This window comes from Peromyscus californicus, unplaced genomic scaffold (assembly GCF_007827085.1).
Source record: "Peromyscus californicus insignis strain IS unplaced genomic scaffold, ASM782708v3 Scaffold_5__1_contigs__length_169319896, whole genome shotgun sequence".
Classification (NCBI taxonomy): domain Eukaryota; kingdom Metazoa; phylum Chordata; class Mammalia; order Rodentia; family Cricetidae; genus Peromyscus; species Peromyscus californicus.
Genome location: NW_026294573.1, coordinates 39,380,462 through 39,396,998, shown reverse-complemented (window position 1 = coordinate 39,396,998; position 16,537 = coordinate 39,380,462). Strand labels below are relative to the sequence as shown.

The window sequence follows — 16,537 nt, the reverse complement described above, 5'->3', positions numbered from 1 at the left end:
GTCATGTTGAACCAAACTGTCTTCTTATCTCACACAGATCAACACTCGGCTGGCCATGGTGTTAGAGATTCTTCCCCGAAAACTGACACAAAAAGTGAGGAACTCGATCCTCAGAGGAGTTAAGCATTTTTCCCCTAGGCCAGGGGTGGTGGCCCATGCCTTTAATCTCAGCACTTGGGAGGCAAAAACAGGCAGATCTCTGTGAGTTCAAGGCCAGGCTGGGCTACTGAGTGAGTTCCAGGAAAGTTGCAAAGCTATACAGAGAAACCCTGTCTCAAAGAAAAAAAGAAAAGAAAAGAAAACCCCTAAAACTAATATGCAAATTGAGGGAGTGAAGGCTGGGAAGAGGTAAGAAATTTTTTCCTGAAATAGTAGCAGGGTGATAGGAGTTTAGTCTTCTTACTCAAGAGATCACAACCACAAGTGAGAGTAAAGGAAACATGGTTTCTTTTCAGTCTTTTAGACAAAGCATTTTATTCAATTATTGAAATGTTTGTTAAGATCCAGAAGAGAAAAATAATCAGAACAACAACAGTTCTGCAACTCTGTACAAGTAATTGTAAATTCAGTCCTTCCTAAAAAAGGAACCATAGATGTTGATAATTGGAAGCACAATGGGACTAAAGTAAGCAGAGCCCAAAAAAGGTGAAATAAAATCCCTGTCGATTATTTTGAAAGCTAGAGTACAGAAATGCATTGTTTGGACCCTCTCAGGAGACTGTCCTACAGGTATTTTTGTTTATAAATTTCATGCCATATTATTATGCTATAACATTCAGTACTTGTTTTCAAGTTTCTTCTTGTACATCTTCCAGACTATGGAGATGGCTTACGTCATTGAAATAGTCTATTCCTCAGTTGTTATGAGAAATTTATTCTCTTTCAATATCAGATAATTTCTGTGATGTGTCCAGTGATAATTTTGGAAACACAAAAAAAGTAAGTTCTGATTCCCTGTCTTTCAGAGACTGAAAGTCAAAACTGTGCTATCTTGTGTAAAGTATGTTTCTAGTTACTTCAAAAATATCATTCACCCTTTTCTGGAAGGTGATATGAAGATTAACTATCCTATGGATACATATTTGGTAATCTATGGAGAAACACTTCTATGCTCTCTGTTCAATTTAAGAAGTGAGTCTTTGAGCAGGGTCCTAGCAGCTTAAAGGTGAGAGTGTGCTTATTGACACTGGTGAAAGAGCAGGCCACTTCTGTTCTCATAATCTCTGGGTAGAACTCAATAACCTTATTCCAGCTAATGCTGTTCTCACAGCTATTCTTGCCCAAGATTGAAATTGATGAGGATTCCTATGAGCTGAGCTACCTCCAGTCCCCACAACCACTGATTTTGTGCCAGGTTAGGTTAAGGTCAGAAAAGGAAATTTCTCTTAGCTCTGGTAGTTTTACACATCCCACTGAGATATCCTAGTCACAAAACAAGCCTGATGCTTCAGTTCTACTTATGATGTGAGCAGGAATGGGATAATAAAGCCCACCTTTTCAGTCGGTTTCGCTGTCTCATACTGCTAAGCTTCTTTTGTTAATTCTAGCTCTCTCTGTTCTAGAACATGCACCTGGATGCAACCAATGTTCCTGTAAATTAAACATAATAGCAAAGATCTTGCAGTTGCTGTGTTTCATAGTCTTCTCTGTAACGATCCTTCTTGTGTATCTGCAGTTACGGAACAAAGGTAAATAGCTTTAATGGTGGTAGCATCTGTAGTTCTCCTGTTTTCCTAGATGTAGACTTTTTGGGATTGTTTAGTTACATCATCTCCAGGAGGATCTGTGGTTTGGGTGTAATCTCAAAGGATCATATTCCAACACAGTATTGTAGGAGGAAACAACTAAAGCTGCCAGTGTTTTCAGCTGTGTTAGGGATCTGATCCTTCTGTCGCTGCCATTAACAGGAAACAGCTTAAGAAAATATTGTTGAATCAACTCTCATTTACCTTAAATATTTTCTCACCATTTAATAGTTAATATACATATATGAAAAGGTCAAATTTTTTATTAGGTTTTAGCTTAGAGCTTATACTGAAAATGTGTGAAATATAAAGAGTTTCTATTTAATTCCAATAATAATATTTCACTTATATGCAATTTCATGAGGCTTTTTAAACTCTAAAATCCTTCTGTGGTTCTAGTAAATGTAGAATATGGTTGCTATTTAGAAATGGAGTTTATGATGACTATTCTAACACTAAAATGTGATTTTGGCATTTGACAATATTTTATTCTTTAAAGGCTTATAGAGGAAATATGTATAGAGAATAGTTAGGAGCAATCAGTGCAGAGCAAGACTCTGTTAACACACACATTTCTTTCAAACCACAAAAGGGAACTTCAGGGTCACAGTGGTCACCAGCAGGACTCACTTTGTTTTCTCATTTTCCAATCTCTTGCTAAATAGGCCTTGGATCATAGACCTATACTCCTACCATTTCCAAGAAAAATTTTTCCTTAGCATTTATAAAACCAGGCAATCAATTCTCCTATGTTTTTATCACTGAAGACACACAATTTGCTTTTATGTTCATAATCAAATACCCAGAAAATAAAGCACCTAAGCACAAACAACTTTGAACATCTTCATTCAAGTAACTGCTTATTATAACTTCTGAAGATTCTGCAGGAGAAAATGTGGAAAGCAGAGACACAATACAGATCATCTCAGCCATTTCAAGAGCCATCAGAGTTTAATTCCTCATTATTATAGGAGGTTTGACAGTTTTAATGACTACATAGCTGCAGTCAGCTATTGTGGATGGATTAATGAGTTGAGCTGGATCATATGTTGGTACTCAGATTTATAAGCAACTAATCATCATATCACTTTGCATATCACTAACATTGGATAAGGAAACCCTTACTATTTACTTATGTAAGTGTGTGTGTGTGTGTGTGTGTGTGTGTGTGTGTGTGTGTGTGTGTGTGCATATATGTTATTACCTTTATCTAGTTTATGGTTCATAAAATGTTTTTCTGGCATTCTGAAGGTCATCATGCCTTTACACTTTGATGATCATTTCCTTTGTTGTGCACAAACATTTTTATTACCTGAAGTTTCACTTAATCTTTCTAATGTCTACTATACCTTTGAGGTCATATTTAAGAAATCTTTGCCAAGCTTTTCTCCTATGTTTGCTTTGCTCCTATGTTTTAGGAATCTTATCATCTCAGGTCTTAGCTTTACATATTTAATCTCCTGAGTTGATTTTTGTATAGGATGAAAGACAAGACTTAAATTTCGTTTGTGTAGACACCCAGTTTACCCAGAACTATACACCAAAGAGACTATTCTATTCCATTGACTTTTCTTGGTGCATTATCAACCCCTGCTGTGGGATGGTTTTCTGTATGCTGTGAATATGTATTGTTATGTTGGTTCATAAAGAAGCTGCTCTGGCCTATGATGAGTCAGGTTATAGCCAGGCAGGAAGTCTAAGAGGGAGACAGGAAGAAGAAAAGAAGAAGTGGAGGAGATGCTAGCCTGCCACCCAAGGAGCAACATGCCAGCAGACTGGTAATGCTGTGGCCATATGGCGATACATAGATTAATAGAAATGGGTTAAATTAAGATGAAAGAGCTAGCTAGCAAGAATTCTTAGCCATAGGTCATACAGTTTGTATTAAATATTAAGCCTCTGAGTACTTGTTTTGTAAGCGGCTACAGGACCACGGAAGGGGAGGGGGCACAGGTAGAACCAGAGGAACTTCTGACTACAAACCTCAGTTGAAAATATATACGTGGGTCCATTTCTGGCATGTCTATTTTATTCCTATAGGTCTGTTTAATGCCAGTTCCATGCTAATTCCATTACTGTCACTTTGTATTTTGACATTTAAGAAGTGTAATGCCTTCAAAATAGCTATTTATCCATTCTTTGGTTAAGGGGCATCTAGGTTGTTTCCAGGTTCTGGCTACTACAAATAATGTTGCCATGAACATAGTTGAGCAAATATCCTTGTGAATATGAATGTGCATCCTTTGAGTATATGCCCAAGAGTGGTATTGCTGGATCATGAGGTAGATTGATTCCAAGTTTTCTGAGAAACTGCCATACTGATTTCCAAAGTGGCTATACAAGTTTGCACTCCCACAGGCAAAGGGAGGAGTGTTCCCCTTATTCCACATCTTCTCCAACATTGGCTGTCATCAGTGTTTTTTATCTTAGCCATTCTGACAGGTGCCTCAATACAGGGAGGGAGGGGCTTAGTCCCACCTCAACTTGATATGCCAGACTTTGTTGACTCCCCATGGGAGGCCTTGCCCTCTCTGAGGAGCAGATTGGGGGGTGGGGTAAGGGGAATGTAGGGGTGAGAGGGGAGAGGAGAGAGAGAGGGAACTGTGGTTGGTATGTAAAATGGAAAAAAAACTTTTAAATAAAAACATAAAAGTAAAACTAGATAGCTGTTTACAGAACTCCTTTGGAGTTTGGTGGGAAAATCTTACAGATCAATGTATATTTTATAATTGTTTTCCTTTAGTTTGGAGGCTAGGTTGCACTACTGAGTATAATTGGTATTATAAGACTACAACATGCCTCAAAAGTATATTGGGATGTTGGCTAGACTTCAGACATGTGAATGCACAAGGGCTTCTATATATTAAGATAATATACATTCTTAATGTATATTCATTCTAAATACTTCTCCCTGATGCAGAAACCTAGGTTCTAGGGATTGTAGAAGAGACTATGTGAATTTCTTCTTTGAAGCAAGGCTCCTGTACAGAACCCAGGCTGCTACAGAGTTGAAATCCAGGATTAATGTAAATGCAGAGCACTTATTTTGTTAAGACTTAAAGTATTTGTGATAGTGCTGACTTTGACTTTCTCATTTATTCTATCCACTATGACTGCAGTATCTTCTTTTGGGGAGACAGAGGGTTCTGTACCTATGTCTTTGCCATTGCTTTCAGTCTTTGTGTCTTACAGGGTTCACACCTTTTACTTGCTTACTTCACATATTCGCCTTAACTTCTATAGTACAAATATCCATTTCTTGTTTTAGTTCTTAATTTTAGAGGCTCTAAGAACTGGTCATCTCTGTTCAGCATTCTCTTAAAATTTATTATTATTATTATTATTATTGGCTTTTAAAGACCTGGTTTCTCTGTGTAGTCCTGGCTGTCCTGTAACTTGTTCTGTAGACTAAGATGGCGTTAAACTCTACAATCCACCTGTCTCTACCTCCTAAAAACTGGAATTAAAGATATGTACCATCACAATGGTCTAACATTGTATGATCACAGATACCCCTGAATATCATATTCTCCATTGTATATTTGAGTATCTAGGAATTTTCCTCTGTGATATTTATTTATATCCTTCTGTGTTAGGGAATCATAAATGACAAAGTCATATTACTTCCTTAGGTAATATTACTTAGATTGCTAAGTATTGTTCGAGATATACAGATTAAAAAATGTTGTGGTAGGTGCCACAATTTCAGTGCTATATGAATGTGTCTTCTTTTATTTTTGACAATTTGTATATGATATGTCCTGGTGAAATCTTCCTTGAGTTGAATTTCATTGGACATCATTGAGCTTTGTATAGCCTGATGCTCCTATCTTTTCCTAGAGTTGTGAAGTTTTCATTTATTATTTAATAATTTCTTTTTCTCTCCTATAACTCTTATTATACAAAACTTAGCTTCCTAGTTATGTCTTCCATGCAATATAGGCATTATTCATTCCTTTGCATATTTTGCTTTTCCTCCTCTGTCTGGATAATTCCAAATAATCTCTTTTTCAGTTTAAAGATTGGTTACTCTGTTTGATCAAGTTTTTTCTGTTGTTGATGTTCCCTTTTGCTATTTCATTTCCTTCATCATGCCTTTCAGTCCAGGATTCCTGTTTGTCCCTCTTTTATGATTTCTCTCTACTGAACTTCTCATTTTCCTCAGAAATCATTTCCCCAGTTATCTATGTTCTTTTGTTGTTCACTAGGTCACCTTCAAAGTTAATGTGAAACTCCCTATGAGGAGGGGATGGGGAAGAGATGGGGGGAGGTAGGGTGAAGAAGGAGAAGGGGAGGGAGGGGAACAAGGGTTGGTATGTAAAATGAAAAAAAAATAAATAAAAAGGTTATAGAAAACCTATAAAAAAGATGTGAGTGATTGCATTAAAGTAGAGGTTGCGAAATCAAAAAAAAAATAATAATGTGAAACCATTGAGGTCCTAATTAATTGGTCCTAATTTCTTTGGACCAATTCGTAGGTCCTCGTTTCTTTGGGATCTATTACTAGAATTCATTGTGTCCTTTCTCTCATAAACCTTTTCCTTGATAAGCACAACAAATTACCTTAAATTTAGTGACTTAAACCAAGAGATACTTGCTCTTATAGTTCTGGGTGTCAGAACCCTGAAATGGGGCTCACTGGGATAAACACACGGTTTTCCTTAGGGTCAAAGAAGAACTGACATACTTGCTTGTTTAGCTTCTGATTGTATATAAGAAATTATATTGTTAGTTGGAGCATCATTTTTGCATTTCCAAGTTTTTTTATATTTTGGGACAATTTTAGTTACCTGCAAATGTGGTTATAGAGCCCTGTTTTCTTGCTACCTGTCATGGGGAGACTGAGTTGAATTACGTAAGATGCTTCCCACCAGATTTGGCAAGCAATGTTGAATCAGATGTCTTTCCATCTTACATCAATCACTCTGTATCTTCTTCATTCTGACTCCATCTAGTGAAAGTCTCTGCTTTTAAGAGGTTATATTATTAGATTGGGTCTACCCAAATAATTCCAAATAGTCTTATTTTTGTGATTTATTGCTTTAATTATATCATCAAATTCATTTTTCTGTATAATATGTTCCAAATTTTCAGGAGTAAGTACGAAAATTTCTGAGATCAATTCTGTTTACTACAGTATGTCCTCCAAAGATCTCTCTTAAACACAAAATTCATTCAACTCATTCTAAGGTTCCCCTAATTTTTCATCCTATTGAAGCATCAAATCAAAGTTAGCAATGGAGGATTATAACAAAAGGATATAAAATATCTATTTGATATAGTTGTAAGAACTGGTTGAATCATAAGTAGCAAAAGAATGCCTTTATAGGTTAAATTGTTTTTCTCTTCATTCTTTCCCTCCCTCCCTCCCTCCCCCCCCTCCCTCCCTCTCTCCCTCTTTACCTCCCTTCCTCCCTCCCTTCCTTCCTTCTTTCCTTCCTTCCTTTCTTTCCTTTCTTTTTTGATACCGGATTTCTTATGTAACAGAGACTGGATTCAATCCTCCTGCCTCAGCCTCCTGAATGCTGATTACAGGCATCTATTGCCACATTTAGCTCTGAAGAATCCTAAGAGATAGTAAAAAGGTATTATGCGATATCATTTAACTTCTGTTTGTCTAGTACAGAGACTCATTAGTGTTCATATTTTCAAACTTTCTTAACATCTATTTCAGATCCCTCATTTCCCTTGTACAAGAACTGGTTGAAGATTATGGCCGTGGTGGTAGGATTTCTGACAGCAATTTTCACTATTACAACAATTGCATTATCATGGACGCACATAAGAAGTAAGTAAACAGGAAAGGGTCATTGCATTAAAACTAACACGGGGCTTTTCTTCTCTTGAAAGTCTCACTTTATAATTTATTATTGGCTAAGATTCACTCAGTTTCTCAAGAGAAGACAATTTAATTCCTAGAGTCTCTTTAAAAGTTATACATTATCAGCTGGGCGGTGGTGGTGCACGCCTTTAATCCCAGCACTTGGGAGGCAGAGCCAGGTGGATCTCTGTGAGTTCAAGGCCAGCCTGGGCTACCAAGTGAGTTCCAGGAAAGGCGCAAAGCTACACAGAGAAACCCTGTCTCGAAAAACCAAAAAAACAAACAAAAAAAAAAAAAAAAAAAAACAAAAAAAAGTTATACATTATCATTTTAAAGTCAAGTTGCCATTTTCTCCTGCTTGAGTTTCTATTTCAAGTGTGCAATCAAAAAATAAAAGGTTTGGTCTGGAAAGATGACTCAGTGGTTAAGAATACTGGCTGCTGTTCCAAACGACCTGGGTTTGATTACCAGCATTCACATGGCAGCTGACAACTGTCTGTCATGCCAGTTCCAGGAGATCTGATGCCTTCTTCTGACCTTCAGAGGTGCCATGTGGTGCACAGACATATATGCAGCCAAACACATACACATGGAATAATAAAATAATTTTGAAGACATTTTTAAAGTAGTAGGCTTTTTTTGTTCTTTTACTAATAACATACAGAATGCTAACTGTGTTGCTCAGATTTTATTACCCCATGCTTCAATGAGTGAACCAACTTGTTTGTTGACATTGTTTGGAACCTTCCAAAAATACAAAGTTTGCCTTTTCAAAGATATTTTGATGACATTATTTTCTATATAGATCATTTTGTCCCACTCTTATATATTTCATGGATTTTAAATTACCACAGTTTAATCTTACTTGGACATTATTTAACTCTTTCACTATGTATGTGAAGAAAGTTCACTGTTTTCCATTTTTGTTCAGCTAAAGAATTTAAAGTAATAGGCATTAAGTTAGAGATGCACCAATTTTATCATCAAAATATTGTTTTTATATAATAAGGGTCAGTGTGTTTTCAGGTATTTGATATTCTCCAATACTGATAATATTCAGATGGCAATTCAAAATGTCACATTAAATTCCATTGCTTTCCTTACTATAATACCTTTAAATGAATATTGAATGAATGATGTATATCAATAAATATTAGAAAAAGGTAACAATGTATGAAATTCTGAGAAGAAAGGTATTCTGAGCTCATAATTATACTCATTCCAAATAGTTTTATTTAAGAGAAAAGATAAGAGTTTAAAATATCCTAACATAATTGAATCTCTGAAATCATTTGAGAAATATTTCTCTCAAATGGGAATAAGGAAAGATAAACATATTAATATATAGGAAATATGCAAAAGGAAATTATCAACATGATAATGTAAAAATTATAGTTATAATTTAATGAGTATTTAAATGATAGAACCTGAAAGTATAGTTGGGCCTCTGTATCTACAAATTATACCTTCTCAAATTCAACCATTGTAGATAAACATATTTTTAAAGTGTTATACTTGACTAGAACACCAATCCAGGCACAAAATCTTTCTGTCCTGCCTCCAACATGTGCAGGGTCAATGGTGGTACAGAACTTGTAGGAGTGGCCAACTAATGACTGGTCTAACTAGAAGCCTATGTCACAAGAGAGAGCACAAGCCTGACACTGCCTCAATGGCCAGAAACTAGAGACTGAATAGCCTAGAGTTCTAGGACAGAACCAAATATGACTGTCTAAAAATAAGTTGAAATGATTTCTAATGATATTCTGCTATATTCATAGGTTGGTGCAAAACCCAATGGACTACTCCAACAGATGGTAAAGAAAGCAGACACAATAAAAAACAGATAAACATTAGTTTCACCTTGGAAAATTTGAAGAAGAAGAAGGGAAGGAAGGATTGTAGTAGCCAGAGGGATCGAGAACACCAGGAGAACATGGCCCACAAATCAAAAAAGTAGAGCTCATAGGAACTCACAGAGACTGAAGCAGCAGTCACATAGCCTGCATGTGTCTATACTAGGTCCTCTACATTATATGTTATGGGTGTTTAGTTTGATATTCTTATGATACTCCTAACAGTGGAAGTGTGTGTACACAGGGGGTGTCTCTGACTCTCTTGCCTGACCTTGGGACCCTTTTTCTTCTACTGAATTGCCTCATTGAGATTCAATATGAGGGCTTGTGCCTAGTCTTACTGTAACTTGTTTTGCTATGTTTGATAGATATCCCTTGGAGGCCTGCTCTTATCTCAAGGGAAACTGCAGAGGAGTAGATTTGAAGTAGAGGGAAGGTGAGGGGGTGTGGTTTTGGGAGTAGTGGAGAGACTGGAAACTGCAGGCTGGATGTATTAGGTGAGAGAAAAATAAATACAAAAACATATGTTGTACTTGTACTGAACATGTGAGGACATTTTTTTTTGTCAAAACAACAATGAAGGGGAAGAAAATAAGAGACCACAGAAGGCTCAGCCATAAAAAGAATATATCATACTACTGCCTCCAAAGACTCACAGATTATTTATTTATGAAGAGAGGTGGAAAGAATATAAAAGCCAGAAACAATGGTTTACTACAAGGAAACAATGTCTTCTGGATATGCAGGGTTGTGCATATAGGAATTCACAGTGGTTGAAACACCATGCATACTACCTGTGCAAGTTCAAGCCAGGTCAAATCCTGACATGCAGAAAACAGGTTGGCATGAAGTTCCACCCCTAGCAGAAGAGCTATTGACAATTGTTAGCTGTTGTGGGAAGGAGGATCAATTTTCTTGAAAAGGACAGCTGCCAATGTTGCTCATGCTGCAATGGAAGGCCACACAGCAAAAAATATTTAGGAAGCACAACTTGACTTTGAATAAAAAGCAAAAGTACACAGAGTTGGGTCAGGAAAGTTAAAGAGTGTTTCTTGGAGAAGTTACAGGAAGAAGATGAATATAATAAAACTTGTACAAATTCTAAAATAATTAAGGAAAATATATTTTAAAGCTGATAAAAACTCTTGAGGGAGGGGAGGATGTGGTCAGGATGTATTGTATAAGATAAGAATAAATAAAAAGAAAAAAATTTTCATAGAACACATTTAACATTTCCATTATATTAAGTGTTATAAGAAAATTTGATTTAACTTATGAAGTATATAGGAGAATTATTACTGGATATAAGCAAACTATATATAATTTTATATAAAGTACTTGAAAAATCAACAGACTTTTATATCCATAGGAGTTGTTGTGAGTGACTAACTTCTAAGCTAAGTGATGGCCATTTTGGGAGTTCAGCTGTACCCACTTGTAAAATTATTTTCCTAGTGAGTTTTATTTATTGCTTATGCCTCCTTCTGGAGGAATAAAGATGGTCATAGGACCCTCACTTGAGTATCCAGAGCCTCCTTATCATGTGTTGTATACAACTCTTCCTTAATTGCCTGGGGCTATGATGTATAGGTTAAAGGAGAAGAGGATAGATAGACTCCATCTATGTGGCTAAGGGGAAGACCTTATCCCTACTGAGTAAATGCATTCTAAGTGCAGCCAGTTTCAGGGCAAGAGAGGGGCAGCTACATCCCTGTAAGTAACCTCTCACCTAGGCTTTATTAGGAATCTCAATAAAATCATTGGTTCCTCAGCATGAACTTTGGTAGGATCATGCCTTGGCTTACTTTGGGACCTTAGGAGAATGGGTAATGTTGCTGATGTTCCTCCTTATCAAGGATTTATAGCAACAGGGTCCTGGAATCAATATTCCATGGTTACCAATAGGTAACTCTAAATTCATGACCTAACCAATGAATATCAATAGCTGCTACTATCACAAAAGCAGAGATTGCATTGTTAATGGAGATAAAATAACTAATCTACCCATTATACTACTCTACCTATTATGGCTTCTGATAAAGGAACTTGAAAGATAATGATATAACCTGTATTCTAACCTCCATTTATACCAAAGAGAAAAAATAACATACAAAACAAAAATGGCTGAGATGCAACCAACAAAATTTAGACTCATGCTGTAGATTCTTCTTTCATCCTGTTTTCTTAGAACAACTCATTGAAGAATTTGGACTATAAGGCAGATGTAAAAGTATGTCCACTGCTATTATTTAGATTGTAGTACCCTCCAAAAGTCCAAATGGCAAAAACTCTGTCCTCAGTATGGTAACATTGAAGGACAGTGAAACCTTTAAGAAGGGAAGACTAGTGAGTGATCTCTGCGTAATTGTGGGCACACACTCAGGAGGATGATGGGAAGTTGGTCAAATCGTATTTATTTATTTTTGTTTTCTAACCACTGTGTGAGTGGTTTTGCTCTGGCATTTACTCATTCCATGATGTACAATCCCCTGTTCAGATGCCTGGAAACAATGGTCCCCTCTGTACATTTACAAAGAAAATTAACTGAGGTAGGGAAAGTGGGGAGACCTGCCCTCAAAGTAGGTGTTGCTTTTGAAGTCTGAAAATTAAGTGTTATCACCTGCCTGACTTTGCTTCTTATTAAGCAAGTGTGTCTATGACTGCTGCTGTCATCATTCTCTGATAAGATACTCAAGCATCTTTGGCCTTCAAATGTGGACTGAGTATCAGTAACTTTCCACAGAACTTCCAGAACTTCCACACTGTGTTGGAACTGCAAAGATATCCAGATTCGTGGATTGAGAAATTAGTCGATTTTCTGTGAGTTTATATCCTATTGCACAAACCAGTTCAATAAATTGTATTTTTATAATGTACATACCTTCTATTGGTTCTATTTTATTGTGGGTTCACAATAGCCTGCAATGTTTGGGGTCTGGCCAGGGTCCTGACTCAGCTGGTTTCAGGTCCTGAGATGGGGAAGGGGTGTCAGCATAAAGAGTGAGGTAACCCAGACTCAGAAAGACAAACATGGTATGTACTCACTCGTAGGAGGATACTAGATGTAAAACAAAGGATGACTAGACTGCTACTCACAACTCCAGGGAGGCTACCTATAAAACAGGACCCTAAGAAAGACACAGGAATCACCCAATGACAGAGAAATGGATGAGATCTACATGAGCAAACTGGACATGGGGGGGGGGGGGTAATGAAGGGTAAGGGTCAGGGGAAAGAGAGCTTAGGGGAGTGGAAGATCCCAGCTGGATCAAGAACAGAGAGGGAGAACGAGGAAAAAGAGACCATGATAAGTGAAGACCCCATGGGAATAGGAAGAAGCAAAGTGCTAGAGAGGTCCCCAGAAATCCATAAAGATACCTCAACAATAGACGACTGGCAATGGGTGAGAGAAAGCCTGAACTGACCTACTCTGGTGATCGGATGGCCAAACAGCCTAACTGTCATTGTAGAACTCTCATCCAATGACTGATGGAAGTGGATGCAGAGATCCATGGCCAGGCCCCAGGTGTAGCTCCAGGAGTCCAATTGGCCAGAAAGAGGAGGGATTGTATGAGCGAGAATTGTTGAGACCAAGATTAGAAAAAGCACAGGGACAAATAGCCAAACTAGTGGAAACACATGAACTATGAACTAATAGCTGAGGAGCCCCCAACTGGATCAGGCCCTCTGGATAAGTGAGACAGTTAATTAGCTTGAACTGTTTTGGAGGCACCCAGACAGAGGGACCTGAACATGTCCTTAGTGCATAAGCTGGCTGTTTGGAACCTGGGGCCTATGCAGGGACACTTGGCTCAGCCTGGGAGGAGGGTACTGGAACTGCTGGACTGAATCTACCAGGTTGAGCCAAATCTCCAGGGGAGTCCTTGCCCTGGAGATGGGAATGGAGGGTATGCTGGGGGTAGGGCGCGCGGGGGGGGGGGGGGGGGGGGGGGGGGGGGGGTTGGCGGGAGGATGGAGGACATGGGAATCCATGGCTGATATGTACAATAAAATCAAATTGTAAAATTAAATAAAAATAATAAATAAATAAATAAATAAATAAATAAATAAATAAAAAATAAAGAAGAGTCTGACCACCAGATGATTTTCATACGTGGCAGCTTCTAATAGCTCAAGCCATCTTTATATTTAAAAACCAACATATTTTTATACCCACCCTGGAATTAACTTCTGACAAAAACAAACATTTTTTTCAAACTTTTAAATCAAAACAACTTTTAAATAAAAAACAGTGCTCAGAATTTTGTTACTTGGCTAAATATTGAACCAGGTACATCCTGTCCTTACAAAACTAAAAGGAGATAGACATGGGCACACATTCTCAACAACAACAATATTGTTTCAAACTTAACAAATCATATGTACAGAAACAGGGTTGATTTATCATAAGCTATGTGCATACAGTTAGCTCATATTTTTCTGTTTTCTTGTCCTACAAAAGGCTCCTGAACACCTAAGCTTCTCTATAAAGAGTAAACTTTGATAAGGCACTCATTTTTTATAATGCCACACCATTCTTAATGTATTTTTTTTTCCAGAATGGGGAGACACAGTTAACATCACCTGTGTTGCTTCCTTTTATGTGTCCATTAACTTGATTGTTGCTGATCCTGTTACCACTGGATCAGAACAGTTCCCAGGGATATTTAGATAAGAAACCTGAGTAGCATCACTTCCCATAGGATTTTAGGGAAAAATATTTGAGAAATAAAAGGGGGTTTCAGGAAGTGATTACATCTGTCCCAAGCATGACTGACAAAATGAAACTAAAACCCACCAAAAGAATCATCAGCATCATAAGGGAGAAAAGGGCATGCAGGCCACACTGTCCTAGTGGTATTTTGCACTGTCCTGAGGTCCACGGGTTCTTGCCTAGTGAGACACTGACTCCAAGGGTCTTGCCTCTCAGAGACTGATCAGACATGCATTCATATGCTGATCCAAAAGGAGGTCACAGGGCTCCCAACAGGGTCTGTTGAACCCCATTGGCCAACAACTCAAACAAAGAGTTACTCTATACCATTTATTGGGCATTGCATTTACTATCATGAAGTATCTAATTTGAGAATTGCCCCTTGGGCTGGAGAGATGGCTCAGCCGTTAAAGGCTAGGCTCACAACCAAAAATATAAGAGAATTGCCCCTTGAATATAGGGTAACCCTTTTTAAACTCTTTTTAATATATATGTGTGTATATATATTTAGAAAGTTTCTACAGAGTTGAGTATTTAACTCAGTGGTTCCCATATGTCTTTTTCAAAAGGCCTTGAGTATTAGTTATCTCTCCTCATACTCCCTCCTCTACCCTGCACTTCTATCACCCACTCCATGGAATCCTTCCTGTTCCATTATTATTCTTTATGCTGTTCTACCTCCTCTCCTTTGAAAGATCTTCACTATCCCATGGTGCTTTATAATTTTCCTAACATTGCAAAACAAGCATACATATCTGTAAAATTAAAGCTCATATGCACGTAAGAGAGAAACCATGAAATGTTTCTGTTTCTGTGTCTGGATTGGTAGCTCAAGACAATTGTTCACAATTTCATCCATTTACTTGCAATATTCATGATTTTATTTTTCTCATTTGTATTAGCTCTCTGAGATTTTTGTTTGTTTTTTCAAGACAAGGTATCTCAGTGTAGCTCTGGCTGTCTTGGAACTCACTCTGAAGACCAGGCTGGCCTCAATATCAGAGAACTCTGCCTGCTTCTGCCTCTGAGGTTAAAAATGTGAATCATCACCATCATTGAGCATGTTTCATACTATATTTTTAAGGATAACAGAATTTTCCCAAGTTCTAGCCCTGAGAAAATTCCTCCCAGAGTCCTGAGAAAGATGCTATGTATGGTGTGAGGTATCTGGGGGAAAGGAATCTATGTACACTATGCTCTTTTGTCTGTTAATTTTATTCCTCTATGACAAAATTCTATACAGCTTCATCTCTGTCCTCACATTCAGCATCTCTCTATACCCAGTTTTTCTGTCCTCATAGTTTTAGTAAGTGCCTATGCTTTTGACCTGATCTACATCCTGTGTTCCTTCCTCCCCCATCTATCCTTCCTGGCTCCTTATCCCTGGCCCTGACAAACTCTGCAAGAGATCTGCTTTACCCTCTACAGAATCTCTGTCTGCCTCTCCTCTCTGGCCAGGTGGTTCTGTCTCTACCTGTGAAATTCCACTCCAGTCCTTACGGTACCTGGTTATGCAAAAAGCTCTATTGTCTTCAGTCAACTGCTCTGGAATGCCACTAGGCTTAAAGGCAAGGGATATTATGAGCTTCACTTGCATAAGAAACAAAGCTAAGCATCTGCTGCCTGCTAGTCTCCTAGGCCATGTAGGTGTGTTAGCTATCTAGTGGCTCAGCATCTGAGAAGCTTGGCTGTTTGCCAATACAGTCTGGGAGTATTTGGGCATGCAAGAATTTCATAGCAGAAGACAGCTGAAATATTAAGGCTGTATAACACCAAATATTCCATGATAAATGGCTTCCCATTTGACAGACCCTTGGCCAGTCAAACTATACCTTTAATACACAGCTGAATCTCTATAATATATTCTTGCAGCCCACGAGATATTTTGATCATAATGATTCATTCCCCCTACTCCTTCCAGAGATATCCTCCTTTCCTTCACACAACTTTGTGTCCTCTGTTTTTGTTTTTGTTTTTATGAGTTTTTTTAACCTATAAAGTTCAGTTGGTACTGCCCATATATTCATGGAGGTGTGATCATCCACTGGAATCACACCAGGCAGTGCACCCTTAAAAAAAATCCTACTCTCCCTCACTCAGAGGCTATCAATTGCCATACCTCTTTAGCTAAGTATGGAATATTGTGCCCCAGCTCTTCTCTCTATGCTAGTATTTTTCTGGCTTAAGCTTTTACAGATCTTTACATACTATCTCAACTGCTATGAATTCTTATGTGCAACCATCCTGCTCTGTCTGGAAAACATGCTTCCTTGTACTGATAAACCCTGGCACTTACAGTCTTTCTGCTTCTTCATTCACAATGACCACTGAGCTTTCGGGAGATAGGTGCAATATGGATGTCTCATTTATGGATAAACATTCAACAGTCTCTTATTCTCTA

At 37.9% G+C, this 16,537-nt stretch overlaps 1 protein-coding gene across 1 annotated transcript in view; it reads left to right on the top strand.

Moving 5' to 3' along the window:
• LOC128096967 (selection and upkeep of intraepithelial T-cells protein 2-like) overlaps positions 1–9,526 on the top strand; it is a 67,725-nt gene extending 58,199 nt beyond the window's left edge. The window contains exons 9-11 of the mRNA XM_052717184.1: positions 1,548–1,688; positions 7,420–7,533; positions 9,348–9,526. Of these exons, the coding sequence (XP_052573144.1) occupies positions 1,548–1,688; positions 7,420–7,533; positions 9,348–9,526 (434 nt within the window). The remainder of the gene's footprint in view (positions 1–1,547; positions 1,689–7,419; positions 7,534–9,347) is intronic.
• Positions 9,527–16,537: the final 7,011 nt, after the last annotated feature.